This window comes from Polyodon spathula, chromosome 16 (genome assembly GCF_017654505.1).
Source record: "Polyodon spathula isolate WHYD16114869_AA chromosome 16, ASM1765450v1, whole genome shotgun sequence".
Lineage (NCBI taxonomy): Eukaryota > Metazoa > Chordata > Actinopteri > Acipenseriformes > Polyodontidae > Polyodon > Polyodon spathula.
In genome coordinates this window covers 22,549,896-22,566,648 of record NC_054549.1, presented here as the reverse complement: position 1 = coordinate 22,566,648, position 16,753 = coordinate 22,549,896, and the positions used below count along the sequence as shown (strand labels likewise).

Sequence of the window (16,753 nt, the reverse complement as noted above, 5' to 3'; positions counted from 1 at the left end):
TCCTGGTTTGTATATTCGGCTAAGTATATTATTTTTCTCTTATTTATTTAAAACATATAACAACCAAAAAGGCACCTTGATTTATTGGCACTCTTAGGTTTTATAATTCTGGAATTATGTATCACTGTTTTTGTCGAGCCAAAAATAATATATGTCCGTGCCCCTGCATTTTGTGCTTTGCTACGTTTTTTGCTACCGACCGTGTTTGAAACTGCAGGGTGCTTTGAGATGCTTTGCATTAGACGCCATATAAAGTAAAAGTTATTATTATTATTATTTATTATTATTATTAATAATAATAATAATAATAATAATAACAATAATAATATCGGATCCATGCCCACTGCAATAACGTATGTTAAAGGTATATTTTAAATGACTAAGCTGCCTGCTATTGCGTTCACAGAATAATGTACTTGATCATATGTCCGTGTGATTTTGTGTTTGTGTGTGTCTGTGTAATATATAAAAAACGAATGTTGCAGTTTCCATCGTCATGCTTTTTTTTCATACGCATTTTTAGCACATTTTTATTTTTATTTTTTTGGATAGAAGCATAGCTACTGACAGTTTCCATAACAAATTCAGACCTTGCAAGTTTCTCTTTTCTATGAGCTGAAATGGCATCGAAGCAGCCGCCGTCATTCAGTTTGCCTACATCAATTTTATAATTGATGAACATAATAATAAATGGACGGCAAAGTGCAGACATTGTAACACAAAGGCGACAGAAGTGCGGGGAACTTCTTTTTCAAGATAAGCCAATTTTTTTACATGTGTATAGCTGTTCTATTTAGCGAAACCGTTTACAGTTAGTGATAGGCTGGTGGTTTTATGAATAAACGTTATTGTTACAACCAAGGTCTCTGTGTTATATAAATCAAAGATCAAGATACACAAGATTTAAAAAAAACGTGTAAAAATGTACTATTACAAAAGGATCATAGGTATGTGGAGCTCTGGAGATTCGCCAACTTTTTTTTGTTTTTCTTTTTCGTTTCAACAGGTCTCCTGGACTCCATAACTACATCTCAATGGCAGCTTATAGTTAATTCTATATCATGCTTATTGCTTATAATAATAATAATCGGAAGATTTGCTGAGTTCATTTTATTTCTTTCTAGAAGTTTGATGTGAAATATTAATTTTGCAAGCACATATGCATATATGTGCAATACAAAATGATAAAAAGTGAGGCCTATGAGTCATTGAGTATTACTTAAGTTTCTATGTAGATTGCAAGTAGCTGAAAACCAACCATTTACATCATATATATATATATATAGTGTGTGTGTGTATGTATGCAGCATGTTTGGAACAGAATTTTAAGTTTGTAGCCAAAAAAATAAATTGTTGTAATAAAATCTTAATTGTGAAGGTCATTAATGTTAATGCCCCATGGTTTTACTGATATGAGAATGATCAGTAAATACAGGACCACATTTGTTAAGATAATTCCATCTTCATTTTTTGTTTTCTAGGCATTTAAAGCGAAAACATCCTTCTTATTCATACAGAGTATGGGAAGTTCCCGAAGCTCACAGCCACCTGTTGCAGTAAATGTTTTTATACACCTTTTCAGGATGTGTACTCCTAAGTGAATTGATTGGAACTGGAAAAAGTCAATAGAACAACTTTTTCAGTTGTTACATGTGTTGTGTTTATTTTGTTTATTAAAAGAAAAATAGCTTTCAAAAAAGAAATAGTTATTATTATCATTGGTGTTGTTCTCCTAGCAAAAAATGTATTTAGTTTATAAGGTTGGTCACAACAAAAATATATTGGTCTCAGTTTCATTCTCGGTACGTTTTGGTCTTGATTACATCATTGACTGGGGGTGAGTGGGAACCATAAGATTAGAAAGTGAGATAGCGCGTACAGTATAGCAGACTACTGACTAAACCGAAACCTTGTTAAAGACCACTATTGCAATAAACACACCCCTAGTCTTTAATTGGAAAACAGGTTACATTTTAGTGTTCTAAGCCCAGATTTACATATAATTAGAACCCACCTAGAATACTGTGGGCAATTTTGGTCACATGACAAAAAAAAGCATCATTGCTCGACAAAGGTACTGAGAAGGGCAACTAGGCTGAGATCAGGCACAGGTGCAAATAATGAAATCTCTTCAGCCTAGAAAAAAAGAAGGGGGAAGGGACTTGATTGAAGTCTTTAAAATCGCAGATCAAATAGATAAAGTGAACCCAAGACACAACTTCAAATTAAACAGAGAAGAAACCAAGGGCAGAAATGGAAGCTAAGTAGAGTCTAGAACAGAAGGCAGGAAGCACTTTTTTACACAGAGAGTTATAAATGCATGGAAGAGCAGACCAGGTGAAGTAGTAGGATCTAAAACATAATAGGGGTGAGTTTGAGAAGTTGCCCTGTCAAAACTTTGAAAAGAAAAAAAGTATTTTATAAAATGGATACATGATAGGGAACCTAAAAGGCGATATAGGCGGGCTCCTATTTCAAATAATGTTTTTATTGACGTTGTACAGCAATGTGGCATCTAAAATAAAACAAAGACATTCTTAGTCTTTTCAGTCAAGCGCCAACGCCCTGTAGAAACCTCACCCAAGCTGTAAGGAATTTGGCAGCTAGGGTACGATTTATATTAGGACATATCCAATCCGCAGTTCTCATTAAGCGAACGGCAGGGGGCGCTGTGGGATCCCTTGACAAACGCACGGCCGTGTTCCTCATTACATCACATGAGGCCCGAAATACGCAAACTCATTGGGCACATAAAAAAACAAAACAAAACAAAAAAACCCACACGCACCACAACTTCCGTTTGTATGCGTTCATTTTAATTAGTGTTATACTTTCAAACTTGATATAGAGACAAAAGCATCGCAAAACAAGGTAAGCGTGTTTTTTCCACCTCTGTTCACATTACTTAACCGTACATTTTTTTCTCTCTCGCATGGACTATATAGGACGTTTTCTTTCGTTGGATCGGACCATTTTACAATGTTTTGATTTATTAAATTTTCTGCAATTTTTTTTTTTTTGGAATGATGAAAATGCGACTCCTATTGCATAGCAGTTTCGCACGTTCCTGGTTTTAGTACGAGCTTGATTCACCACAAAAGGGAACTGCAAATGTTAAACTCAACATGCACAGTGCAACGTTTCGTTTTTCACGTGTTGTATTCGGAATGGCCCTTTTTATGCGTTTACAACGGGAAATGTGTAGTTTACCCGTGCATTTATACCGTTGTTTACCCCATATATATATATATATATATATATAATCTTTGAAATGTGTTTTATCGTACCCCTTTTATGACTCCATGTTTTACAATAGGACAGTTAAGCCTGTTTAATGCGTTAATTCTGGTACGTTACAATTTCAGCTGAACCTCGGCATGCCCACGTCACTGTAATTGTACTTTATACCGTGTAAGTAATTGGTTATTCGGTAGTTGTTCTTGTATTTTCAACCACCTTTGCTGATTTGTTTTTAAAAGAAGTTGCATAGTATGTTTCTGTGTTTGTACCCCTGATGACTGCCTTGTTAGACTTACTAAAGTAAACATGTTAATGTGGATGGTTGTTTGTTACTTTTTAGTGTAATTGTAATTAGATTTACGGCTGCTATTGTAATTCAATAAAATAACACTGTAATTTCAACAAGCAATTCTGTTGTAAAATTGACCACACTTCTGATGCATGTATGTGTGTATGTATGTGTTATATAAAACTGTTGTCCTTTATTCTAGTGCAGGGTTTGTTTCTAATTCTAAACGGAGTTCTTTAGAATTGTGCTATTTTTAGTTTCTCAAACAGTTTTCCCTCATGCACTATAATTACAGGCTCCATTTGGTGGGTTACTGCTTGATGACTAAGTGCAGGAAATGGAAACTGTTACCTACTAGTGGAGAGATTTTAACCAAAAGAGAAAGCAAGATATTGAAACTTAAAGCGATTGCAGCTAGTAAAACAATTCCATGAGTCTTACCTGCTGTGCAATCGTTATATACGTTTCAAATGTGCACGTTAGTCAATCTTTTAAAATATCTGGTACTACTGTAGGGTCATGAAAGCTCTGTTTGCAAGCCATGCTTTCAGTTAGGGTTGCACTTACTTGGTCACCTGAAGGGTAACATTGCCCCCACCCCTTCACTGGCTTCTTGTCTGTCCCTAACCAATCAGCTGCTTCCCCTGATGACAACCTAGGAAGTGCGCGTGTCAGGCTTAGAAACTGAGAACTGCCTAACCTTTGTAGCTCCAAATAGGTCTTTGGTCTATGTCTTAAATTAAATGGAGACAGACTTATGACAGAGGGAAGGAGGTCCTTATTCACACAATGGTGAGGGGATGGAATGGGTTACCTGGTCGTGTTGCTGAGGCCGAATCACTGGGATCCTTTCAGACCAGACTTGACAACGATTTGAGATGAATCAGCTACTAGGAACCGGACCCCTACAGAGTGGCTGAGCGGTCTCCTCTCGTTCATAAACTTGTTTATGTTCCAACACCCAAACAGCGAAATCTCCAGCACAGAAATAAGGCACTTATCGTTCAGTGAAACTGCCTTATGTCCCAAGCCATTACACAGTTTAGTAATATAAACCCTATGGCAGTGAGTGAAAGGAATGAACAGTTGTGTGGTTTTGATGAGGTATGCATGTTACTGACCTGCCTTGGTTTATTTTCAGATATAAGCCTGGCTGCCCTCCACAATCCTGCCGCAACCATGCCTAATCTTGGCAGCATGTCGGACCAAGAGCTCGCCTCTCTGCTGGACCAGTATGAAATCAAACACGGTCCTGTCGTTGGTACGTTAGGAACTCCGCTTTTTTACACACCTTGATCACAGGACGAGGCACTGACGCTGAACGAGCGCTGTGTTTGGTGACCGCACCTGTGCTTAAAAAGCCATTACTAATACTGAAACACACAGCTCTGGCCAAATGTTTTGCATCACCTTGTAGAGTTAACAAAAATGTGACATTTCGAAACCTAATGTGAAATGCTGTACTACTGTTATGGCTTCCGGTAGACTTTTTTGCAGTATCGTTTTGTAGTTTCTTTGATGACCTGATGTTTAATAAAAGGTCAAAACTATGTTCATGTAGTTTGTTTTTTATGTTGGAATTCTAAAATTCTAGGTGAGCAAAACTTTTGGCCACAGCTTTAGATACTCAGTGCAAATTGCAAGAGTATGAATAAGCAAAGCAAATATAGACTGATGATAGAGGTGCTGGATGGCCTCCTCTTGTTTGTAAATTTTCTTGAGGTATGTTTATATTTTAATGTGTTATGCATTGTTTGTTTGTTTTTTACTGTATATCATGTATTATGCATTTCTCTGTATTTAAAGTATTATGGCTTTTCTTGCTCTTTTCTTGTAAAGTGCTTTGTGATGGTGGTCCACTATGAAAGGCGCTGTATAAAATAAAGATTGATTGATTGATATTGAAAGCAGGGCACACAAGCTGAGAGCCGTCTTTCACCCCAGTATGGTAGCAGACAGCATTTTCAAACGAAAGCTCATTGGCTTAAACCATTTTAAAACTGAGTAACTGTCTTTTCCCTGCTGCTTTAGGAACTACCCGGAAACTATATGAAAAGAAGGTTCTTGAAGCAATGAGCAAAGAGAAGAAGCAGGGCAAGGTAAAGAAGCCATCGCCAGACAAGACCTATTACAGGGAGGAAGGTAAGCGAGGCTGCCATTAACCCTTTACTTGCTGTCCTCAGGGTGTGAAGTCCCAGCATTTGTGCCTAATGAAAATCGATGTAATGAAGCTGGTAGTAAAACCTGGAATGGGTGAAACTGCTCTGGAATGCCATTGACGGATTATTGATACAATCTTGTGTCTCTTTGTGTTATAGAGACAGAAACCTTCATCTCATATCCAGCTCAATACACGACACCGGTAAGTTTCTTCTATTCTCCCGCTGTATGTGTTCTCATACTGTCCAGTGTAACAGCTAGATTCAGAGTTGTGTATGGAGATCCACTGTCCCTGCCTCCTGTCCTGTGTCACTGAACTGCAGTAAAATTAGACCATCCACTGTTCAAATCTCTAGTGGTCCTCAAGCTTTTTTGGACCTAGCCCCCCTTTCTCTTGTCTGTGGTATTTGGTTCTGTGGTTCAGTCCAAAAACAACTGCCACGATGTCTTGTAAACGTTTTTGTAGCGATTTCAGGCATATTTTCTTCTGGGAAACCAGTGTCAAGTTAATCAATTAAAAAAAAAAAGGAGATCAGTTGGATGATGCATTTTGCAAAAGGTACCAGGCTGTTGTGTTTTAGTTTTGCCTTTGAACCCCTAGGTGTGATGTTCACTGCATAGGACGATATCTGTACACAGGAGATACTGGAATTGAAATACTGCACTGCGATTGGTTGATTTCTGATATTTGTAATAGCAATATGAGACAGCCTGGTAGCATACCAACCATGTCAAATTTAAACCCTTTTCTGTCTTTTCAGTCCCACTATGAAGTTTTTTCTGACGGGTAAGCAGATCTTTGTGTTTGCTGCTTTTAATAACATTAGAGATACTTATAACATACAACTATATTTACTACCCTTTTAAAGTAATTGTAGCCATCAAAATAATATTATTAAAGGTCTCAAATGTGCAGTTTTGAAACGAACACATGCTGTAGTATGCATTTTTATTTTATCTGGCACTGCAGTTATTTTGTATGTATTTTTTTAGATAAACGTCTTTCGCGGTTTCTGTTTTCCCGACTAGCTTGCTGATGAATGTTTCTTGGGTTTGTTTTCCAGAGCCAGTCGCTACTCCGACCCAGAGACAAGATACAGCTCTGTGACCGACACAAACACGCCATCCCTGTCTGGATCTCCCTGGAAAAGAGATGGCTTTGGAGATTCGTAAGTTCAGGAATTCAGAGTCAGAAACACTAAAGGAAATGTCATCAATTCAGTGACAAACTTTTCCACTAGAAGTCCTTGTCAGTGTTTTCAATAGAAACGCTAAAAGAAGTTTGCTTACTGATGAATGTTTCTTGTGTTTGTTTTCCCAGAGCCAGTCGCTACTCCGACTCACAGACAAGGTACAGCTCTGTGACCGACACGAAAACGCCATCCCTCCCAGGATCTTCCTGGAAAAGAGATGGCTTTGGAGACTCGTAAGTTCAGGAATTCAGAGTCAGAAACACTAAAAGAAATGTATTTAAGTCGATGTCAAACTTTGCGACAAGAAATCTTACTCGGTGTCTTCACATCTCCGGTCTGGCACGCCCCTGTCGCTTTTTTCTCAGCATCATACTCAGAATTCGGCCCTTCCTCACAGACTACTCCACTCGGTCCTAGTTCAGACCCTGGTACTGTCCTGCCTTGACTATTGCAGTCGTCGTTTTTCAGGAAAGATAAAATGTCATATCACAGGTTATGCTTGTAGATTATTACGTGAGAACTTGCTCTTAACGCTATCTGATTTGTTTTAATTATTATGTTTTACACCAGATCTGATTAATTAAAGATGTCATGAATATAATGTAGATATCATACAGCATGCATTGCATACAATGCAATACTACTTAAGTCTATATACATCTCAATAAGAAAGATATTTAAAAAATGCACTTTTATTAAAACAAAATAACATATCTATATATAATATATATGATAAAAATGATACTGGAATATGATACTGGAACCAAATTTTCACACCCTGCATCATCTTGTAATTACACTTAACTGCTCCACACTGCTGTATTCTACTACTGCTGTCAATTATAATTATATTCTCGGTATCTCGTACTCGATTTTATCTTAAAGGTAACCATATTCACATTCTGTGTAATTGCTGTTATTTGAAATATTACAATAAATGAATAAGAACAATTTGTTCTTAATGGAACTTATAAAAAATATTTTTACTAGAAGTTTAACTGCTCTTAGTCGAAGTCGCTCTCAAACGTAATTATTTACTGTATTTATATTCTGTTAGTTAATTTTGCTCTTATACTTATTTAGTATTGTAGGATATAGTCCCTGAATATCATAATACATGAACATGTATTAATGATATAACTGGATTAATTAATGAAACTGCTGTGTCTTAAGAAAAAAAGCAAACTGCTGTGTCTTAGGAAAAAGGGCCCCTTGGTTCCTGGCAGGAATACTGAACTGAAGATGACCAGGGCTAGGAGGGGGGCATCTGGACTGGGTGAGGGTGAAAGAACAGTGAAGAGACTGCGAAACTGCAAATACAAACGGTTTGGTGCAAGGAGGACACAAAGTACAGAGGTCAACCAGTCCCAACTGCAACAAGCAGCTGCTGGACGAAAGGAAGCAGACAAAGGACGAATCTCCAAAATCCGTGAGTTGAAAAGGCAAGATGCACAAATGATCTCATGAAAGTGGCTACTCAGCAGGGTGAAAAGACTATAAAAATCAAAGCGAAATTGAACATTTTGCGCCCCATGTCGAATGCTGAACAAGGTGCTGTCACTCTGTTAAGCAAAGCTGCAACTCCAGGACTCTGCCTGGATGCACCCAAGACGAGGAAGCAAGCGAGTCAGCGACCGCAAGCAACGAGACTGAGGCCCGACGAGGAGACTGCTGTAAAACTTACAGCGATTGTTATGAGATAAACCGGTCTGAGTCTGCTGTCTACCTAAACCCCACAGTATCGAAAAGAAGCAGTGCCTGCTACCTGCTAGCTGAAGATTCAACGAAGAGGACAGAGCGGACGGGCGCTGTGTGGATCCTATACCGAGGATTGGAGACTTTGTTGCAGCTGTTTGTTGATTCTGTCGAGAATTGAAACCTTGTTGCCAAGTTTCGATCCAAACGTAGGATTGAAGATGTCGTTGCTGAGAGGAGAGTTTGTACTGGACACTTCAACAGATTGAGTTTCCAAACCAGTGGACCAAAAGTCTAAGCTTCAAGGAACCTTTCATGGAATTAAGTTAATTAATTGTAACACATTCACATAGAATTGAACTGTTAATTAAAAATAACTTTTAGTGAAACTTGAAGTAACTATAAATAATCATCTACCATTGTTATATGAAGAGTTTCTTTTAAAAGGAAACTTGCCATATACTTAATTTATATAACATTAATAAGCTTAATGTGATATATTCTTAAGATTGTCTGCATTATCTCAGGTGTACTCTGTGCATTGGGTGTGGGGCGTGTGTGTGTGTGTGTGTGTGTGTGTGTGTGTGTGTGTGTGTGAGCGAGAGACTAGCTAGGTCACAGGCTGCTGCCTGCTGCTGATGTTCTAGGGGAAAGGCGGTGTCATGTTTCAACTGCCTTTTAGTCAAGCATGAATGAAGTGAGAGCTTTGGAATTGTGTTTTGTGCTTAGAGACTAAGAGATTTACTTTCTGACTTTTCTGATTTCTGTTTATTATTTGTGTACTTAATAAAATACCACTATTGATTAAACATACCTTGTGTCTGCGCGTGGATATGTGTTCATAGTAAATCCTCGATCTTTGAAACACGTCAATTTAAATATTATTATTGAGAGAACTAATCAACCCAGATATTAAATGATCTTTTATTGAATTGTTCCTACAGTATTTTATAACTGCTCTTATCTGTATTGTGATATTTTGTAACAAGTGTAAGTTGCCCTGGATAAGGGTGTCTGCTAACAAATTTATTTATATATATATATATATATATATGACAATGTTTTCAATAGAAACACTAAAAGAAGCTTGCTTACTAGTGCTTGTTTCTTGGGTTTGTTTTCCAGAGCCAATCGCTACTCCGTCCCAGAGACAAGGTACAGCTCTTTGACCGACACAAACACGCTATCCCTCTCCGGATCTCCCTGGAAAAGAGATGACTTTGGAGATTCGTAAGTTCAGGAATTCAGAGTCAGAAACACTAAAAGAAATGTATTTAAATCAATGACAAACTTTGCCTCAATAAGTCTTACTCGGTGTCATCACACCTCCGGTCTGGCATGCTCCTGTTGCTTTTTCCTCAGCAACATCCTCGGAATTCGCCCCCTCCTCACAGACTACTGCACACAGCTCCTAGTTCAGGCCTCTTGTACTGTCCCGCCTTAACTACTGCAACTCCCTCCTCGCTCGCCTCTCTGCTTCCACTGTCTATCCGCTCCAGTTCATCCAGAACTCTGCTGTTCGCCTTGTCTTCCCTTTCAATGGAATGACAACCATTACTGAATGGGAAGAGCCCTCTCTGACCGGCAATCACTGAGCATATATAAAAAAGCTGCCCTATCAGGGCCCTGCTGTGAGGGGGGAAGTCCCTCCCACCTCCTGCTGAAGAGGGATGTCCTCACAGTAGCATATTGCCATTTTCGCTCTCACTTCACTGAGACAGGTCACAGATTGCTTCGTGCTTTCATTGTCCGCATTTGGCTGATTTGTCGGTTTAATACCTTCAAATTTAATTTATCCACGGTAGTCACGCTTTCGAGTGTTACTGAGAGTGCTCCTGCTTAATTCGCGCGTCAGTTTACGGAGTAGAGCTGGTTTCGACCCCTCTTGTTGAGATTGGTAAGCGGCCATTGCTCTCTTTCATGACACGAGGCCTTGTGTAGTTTGCCATACCGTGTTGAGAGCTGTTGTGGTGCTGTAAGGAGACCCCGCGGGCTCGCAACGTCGTCCTCTACGTCGATTTTTCGGCCACAGCGAACCAAAAAAAACCCAAACCGCTTGGGCATTGTGCCCCTGTCAAGTCTCGGGCAAGTCTCGGCGCCCACGACGACTGAATCAGCTACACAGCCCGGCATCGACCGCGCTTCTACGGCCAACTTCAGGCTTGAAAAACAGCACCTACAGCCCAGCACTGACCGTGCTCCCCATCGGCACCGATTGACTCGGCTCTGACCGCTTGACAGAACTCCTGGGTGCTATCAACAATGAGACACAGATACGCTCTACAATTCCACTTAGGTCCGGCACCCTTCATGGGTGTGCTCCTCGTCATCGTCGAACCAGCGAGCGCGATACTCCTTCAACAGGAGATCGCCAATCTTCAACAGAAGAACGCTGTAGGCTTGGTAGATCCAAGCGATGCCCTCTGGCTTTTACTCCAGGTACTTCCTGGTGCCCAAGAGGGACGGCAGTTTTAAACCTATTCTGGACCTCAGGGTCCTCAATTTGTTCCTCAAACAGAGGATGTTCAGCAAGCTGACAGCACAGCGTATCCTCAAGTCCGTCCAACCGGACGACTGGTTCACATCGATCGACCTGCAAGACGCCTACTTCCATGTCCCGATCTGTCCCACGCACAGAAAGTATTTGCGCTTCGCCTTTCAAGGCAGCGCATATGAATTCTGCGTGCTGTCGTTTTGGCCTCTCGCTGGCGCCCCACACATTTTCAAAGTGCATGGATGCAACACTGGCTTCACTCAGGCTGCGGGGTATTCGGACCCTGAACCGTCTGGACGATTGGCTAGTTTGCGAGCATTCCAAAAGACACACAGAGGCACACAACAAAACGGGTCATAGATCATGTGACGAAGTTAAGGCTCTCGGTACATCAACAGAAGAGCAACTTCCACAGTGTTCCTTGGGATCAAACTGAACTCTGTGAGCATGCTTGCCTCACTGTCGAAAGACAGGATTCGGTCGTTGGAGGCCACACTCTCCCTATTCGGAGAGGACGCTCTCCTACAGGTCAAAATATATCAAAGGTTGTTGGGGCTGATGGCAGCTGCCTCGAGAATCCTTCCACTAGGGCTGCTGAGAATGCGCCCACTTCAAGCCTGGGTAAATACGCTCAAGGTGCACCTGGTCCGAGATCGGTACCGGCTGGTGCGAGTGATCAGACAATGCCGGAAGACACTGGAGTGGTGGCTCCCTCCTGGCAATCTGCGCCTCAGATCTCCCCTTGGATCCCCTCACAGAAAGGAAATGGTCACTACAGATGCCTTCAGCCTGTGCTGGGGAGCAGTCTGGAATGGGAGAGGAATAAGAGGTCAGTGGAAGGGACATTGGCAGCAAGCGCACATAAATGCCCAAGAGCTGCAAGGAGTGAACCTGGCATTATCTCATTTTCGCCAGCAGCTACTGCACAAACATGTGCTGGTCCGGACGGACAATACTACAGTGGAGGCCTACATAAACCACCAAGATGGCCTGCGCTTGCCGGGCCTTCACCACGCAGCGCACAGACTCCTGTCACAAACTCGCGCTCCATCAGGGCAGTTCACCTCCCTGGTGTGGACAACAAGGCAGCAGACCTCCTGTCCAGAAGGCTCAGAATGGAGACTGCATCCTCAAGTGGTGAAACAGATTTGGGAGAGGTTTCGACGTGCACGAGTCGACCTCTTTGCCACAGCCAAGTCCACTCATGCCCCCTATGGTTCTCTATGGAGAGAGACGGGGGCCCCTGGGAGTAGACGCGCTAGCTCACCCCTGGCCACGGGCTCTTCTATGCCTTCCCTCCGTTACCATTATTACCCCTGACACTAGAGAGGGTCAGGGTGGAGAAAGCACAGGTTTTGCTGGTTGCACCCAGATGGCCGAGACGCCCCTGGTTTGCTCTCCTCTTGACATGTTGTCGGGTCAGCCGTGGCAGCTCCTGCTGCACAAGGACCTCCTGGGCCAAGCGGAGGGGCTATTATGGCACCCCTATCGAAGCAACGTCTAGCGCACTGGGTGGCAGATGCCATACGCTTGGCGTATGAACAGACGGACTCCCTCTTACCGTGGGACGGCCCATTCTATCAGGGGCCAGTCAACTTCGTGGGCTTTCCTTCATGGAGCCTCCTTAGATGAGCTATGCAATGCTGCTACATGGACAGACATTTGAGCATATTTACCGCCTTGATGTTACAAACCGAACGAGACCCTCTCTGGGCTCTAGGGTGTTGCAGGCGTCATGTTGGCTCTGAGGCTATCGCCGTGAGGCTGTACTGTCGGTAATGTGGAGCCACGACAGCTTTGGTAAAGCTTCCTATTCAGTATTGGTTGTCATTCCATTGAAAGGGAACGTTAGGTTATTACCATAACCCTGGTTCCCTGAAAGAAAATGATAACCATTACCCTTCCCAACTGACCTCTGTTTTCAAAAGAAAATGGTGATGTGCTACTGTGAGGACGTCCAGTGCTCTTATTTGAAATTGTTCTTATCAATTTATTGTACTTACTATTTGCTTTTATTGGAACTTACTTTTATAAGCCAATATTTTTACTAGAAGTTTAACTGCTCTTAATCAAAATCGCTCTCAAATGTAATTATGTACTGTATTTATATTCTGTTATTTAATTTTGCTCTTATTTACTACTGACTTTATTGTATTTTATAACTGTTCTTATCTGTAAAGTGATATTTTGTAGCAACTGTAAGTCGCCCAGGATAAGGGCGTCTGCTAAGAAATAAATAATAATAATAATAATATGACAATGTTTTCAATAGAAACAGCAAAAGAAACTTGCTTACTGATCCTTATTTCTTGGGTTTGTTTTCCAGAACCAGTCGCTACTCCGTCCCAGAGACAAGGTACAGCTCTGTGACCGACACAAACACGCCATCTCTCTCCGGATCTCCCTGGAAAAGAGATGGCTTTGGAGACTCGTAAGTTCAGGAATTCAGAGTCAGAAACACTAAAAGAAATGTCATCAATTCAGTGACAAACTTTTCCACTAGAAGTCCTTCTCAGTGTTTTCAATAGAAACGCTAAAAGAAGTTTGCTTACTGATGAATGTTTCTTGTGTTTGTTTTCCCAGAGCCAGTCGCTACTCCGACTCACAGACAAGGTACAGCTCTGTGACCGACACGAAAACGCCATCCCTCCCAGGATCTTCCTGGAAAAGAGATGGCTTTGGAGACTCGTAAGTTCTGGAATTCAGATTCAGAAACACTAAAAGAAATGTATTTAAGTCGATGTCAAACTTTGCGACAAGAAATCTTACTCGGTGTCTTCACATCTCCGGTCTGGCAAAACTCTTGTACTCGCCTAACGCTGTTTCAATCTTTGCTCCTTCAAATCTCCAGACTATTATTTCTCCCTACACCCCATCACCCCCTCTGCTCCTCCACCACCACCGGCTGTACTCCGCTCCCTCGTCTCCAGAGCCCACTCCTTCTCCACCCTTGCCCCTCAGTGGTGGAACGACCTACCCATGGATGTCAGGACTGCTCAGTCCCTAACCACCTTCCGGCACCTCCTTAAGACACACCTGTTCAGATAGCATCTGTAAACTTCACAAGTCTCCACTATACTGGACTATGTGGCACCCAAATTTTATCACAACCTGTATCATCTTGCACTTCCACTTAACTGATCCATACTTAACCATATTCACATTTTTTGTAATTACTCTTATTTCTTATTCATTTATTTATTTATTCATTTATCTGTTCTTATTCATTTATTGTACTTACTATTTGCTCTTAATGAAAATTATTTTTATAAGCAAATACTTTTAATAGAAGTTTAACTGCTCTTAGTTGAAATTGCTCTCAAACGTAATTATTTACTGTATTTATATTCTGTTATTTAATTTTGCTCTTATTTACTATATTGTATTTTATAACTTCTCTTTATCTGTAATGTGATATTTTAAGACCACTGTAAGTCGCCCTGGATAAGGGCATCTGCAAAGAAATAAATAATAATAATAATATGACCATGTTTTCAACAGAAACGGCAAAAGAAGGTAGCTTACTGATGCTTGTTTGTTTTCCAGAGCTGATCGCTACTCCGACCCACAGACAAGGTACAGCTCTGTGACCGACACAAACACGCCATCCCTCTCTGGATCTCCCTGGAAAAGAGATGAGTTTGGAGACTCGTAAGTTCAGGAATTCAAATTCAGGAATACCAAAAGAAACGATCTTCCATCCTGGGTTAACTTTTGAATGTGCTGAATACTGTCAAGGTTTCTTTTTTTCACCTTGGAGATATTGCCAGACTGCTTCCCATGCTTTCTCTACCTGCAGCTGAAAAACTGGTTCATGCTTTTGTTTTTTCCAGGATCGATTACTGTAGCACCCTGCTTGCTGGGGTGTCAGTAGCATCCTCAGTAAAATTAAATTAGTTCAAAATTCTGCAGCCACAATTTTGTCTCGGTCACACTCAAGAGATCACATCACTCCTGTCTTGGAGGCCTTGCACTGGCTGCCTATCACGTTTAGAATTGATTTTAACATTTTATTGCTGACATAGAAGGCTCTTCATGGGCTAGCTCCGACTTATCTGTCAGAACTTTTATCTTTTTACACTCCCACTCGCAACCTCCGCTCTGCTGATCTCAGACTGCTGTGTGTCCCGCCTGCTCGCCTGCGCTCTGTGGGTGACAGGGCCTTCTGTTGCTATGCCCCCAAATTATGGAACTCTATTCCACTAGAGATCAGGGACTCTGCTTCTTTGAGTGTTTTTAAAGTTAGACTTTTTTAGAAAGGCGTTTTTATGATTGTTCTATCTCTTTGTGTTTCTTTTATGCATAATGTGTTTATTTATTGCAGTACTATTAATTGACTGAGATGACTGCTTTTAAGGGCGCTATACAAAATAAAGTTTATTATTATTATCATTATTATTATTATTATTATTATTATTATTATTAATAAACATCACCAATTCAATGACAAACGTTTCCACTAGAAGTCTTTCTCAATGTTTTCAATAGAAACATTAAAAGAAGCTAGCTTACTGATGAATGTTTCTTGGGTTTGTTTTCCAGAGCCAATCGCTACTCCGACTCACAGACAAGGTACAGCTCTGTGACCAATACAAAAACGTCATCCCTGTCCAGATCTCCCAGGAAAAGAGAGGGCTTTGGAGACTCGTAAGTTCAGAAATTCAAATTCAGAAACACATAAAAGAAACATAATAAATTCAATGACAAGCGTTCGGTTGCTGACAGCGATGAGTCCATTAAACACCAAAGTCTTTCTACCTCTTTCTATTCCAGATCCAGGCAGATCTACGGCAGAGAGGCCATGTACCGAAACGTGTCTCACTCTAACCCGTCCCCGCTGAAACCTTCCACCGCATCAGCATCTAGGGCAGTTCCAGCCAGCTCCGCCCAGGAAAAGGCTCCGGAGAGAAAGCACTATATCCCAGTCTGGTTCCAGTTCCTGATTTTCTTGATATTTGCTTTGTTTCTCTACTATGTTTTCACTAGCATGGAAACTCCACCCAAAAACCCCTTTGAGAGGAAAAGTTAAGCATGGCCAGACCTTCATTCCGAAGCCACCATTCCCTGCATTTCAAGGTGCAGGTCCTCCACAGCTGTACGGCCCAAGTTTTGGGGTTCTCTTTGGGTTTGGGGGTTCTGTACATGACTGAAACTCAAGTGCATGTAAGACTGACTTCTCTCAATGTCCAACTGTGTCCTCTTGTGCCTATGAAGTGGTGAAGCACTATATAGCGCACTAAAAAACTTAAATTCAACAACAAGCGTTTTGTCTAGAAGTCGTTTGCAGTGTCCTCTGAAGACATTGAAAAAGACTTCTAGTGAAAACGTTTGCCATGGAAAGTTAGTTTTCCTGACTTCAGCATCTACTGAGTGTTTAACCCTTTGCGGTCCTATGTCAGACCAGGTCCGGCATTACAATGTTCCCTTTCCAGTCTGATGTCGGACCATGTCCGACACCATCAAAAAGACGTCAAGCACAGGTCTCTTGTAATTTTTTCTCCGGAAAAAGCAGAGAAAACCTTTCAGTGGCCAAGTTAGACCAATAGGAGCCGAATGAAGCCGAAAAAAAAAGGGTGTATCCCCCCCCCATCACAGAGATAACACGGACATAATCAAAGGATATAGATGGTTCTGCATTGAGCACTCAAAGAATATTACGGATATTTGCAGAGCTTTTTGAGA

The 16,753-nt window shown here is 41.2% G+C and overlaps 1 protein-coding gene across 5 annotated transcripts; it reads left to right on the top strand.

The window, feature by feature from the left end:
* The first annotated feature begins 2,671 nt into the window (after positions 1–2,671).
* Positions 2,672–16,516, top strand: LOC121328548 (emerin-like). Of its 5 annotated transcripts, none has more exons than XM_041273258.1 (13): positions 2,673–2,871; positions 4,671–4,790; positions 5,561–5,671; positions 5,848–5,891; positions 6,451–6,476; positions 6,754–6,858; positions 7,011–7,115; positions 9,703–9,807; positions 13,398–13,502; positions 13,655–13,759; positions 14,618–14,722; positions 15,614–15,718; positions 15,845–16,516. In XM_041273258.1, the coding sequence occupies exons 2-13, from the start codon at positions 4,709–4,711 to the stop codon at positions 16,098–16,100; spliced, it is 1,254 nt and encodes a 417-aa protein (XP_041129192.1). In that variant the 5' UTR covers positions 2,673–2,871; positions 4,671–4,708; the 3' UTR covers positions 16,101–16,516. The 5 variants fall into 5 exon arrangements, with proteins under 5 accessions (XP_041129196.1, XP_041129192.1, XP_041129195.1 ...); XM_041273259.1 differs by lacking the exon at positions 2,673–2,871 and adding an exon at positions 3,391–3,411; XM_041273262.1 differs by lacking the exon at positions 13,655–13,759 and having other exon boundaries at positions 2,672–2,871.
* Positions 16,517–16,753: the final 237 nt, after the last annotated feature.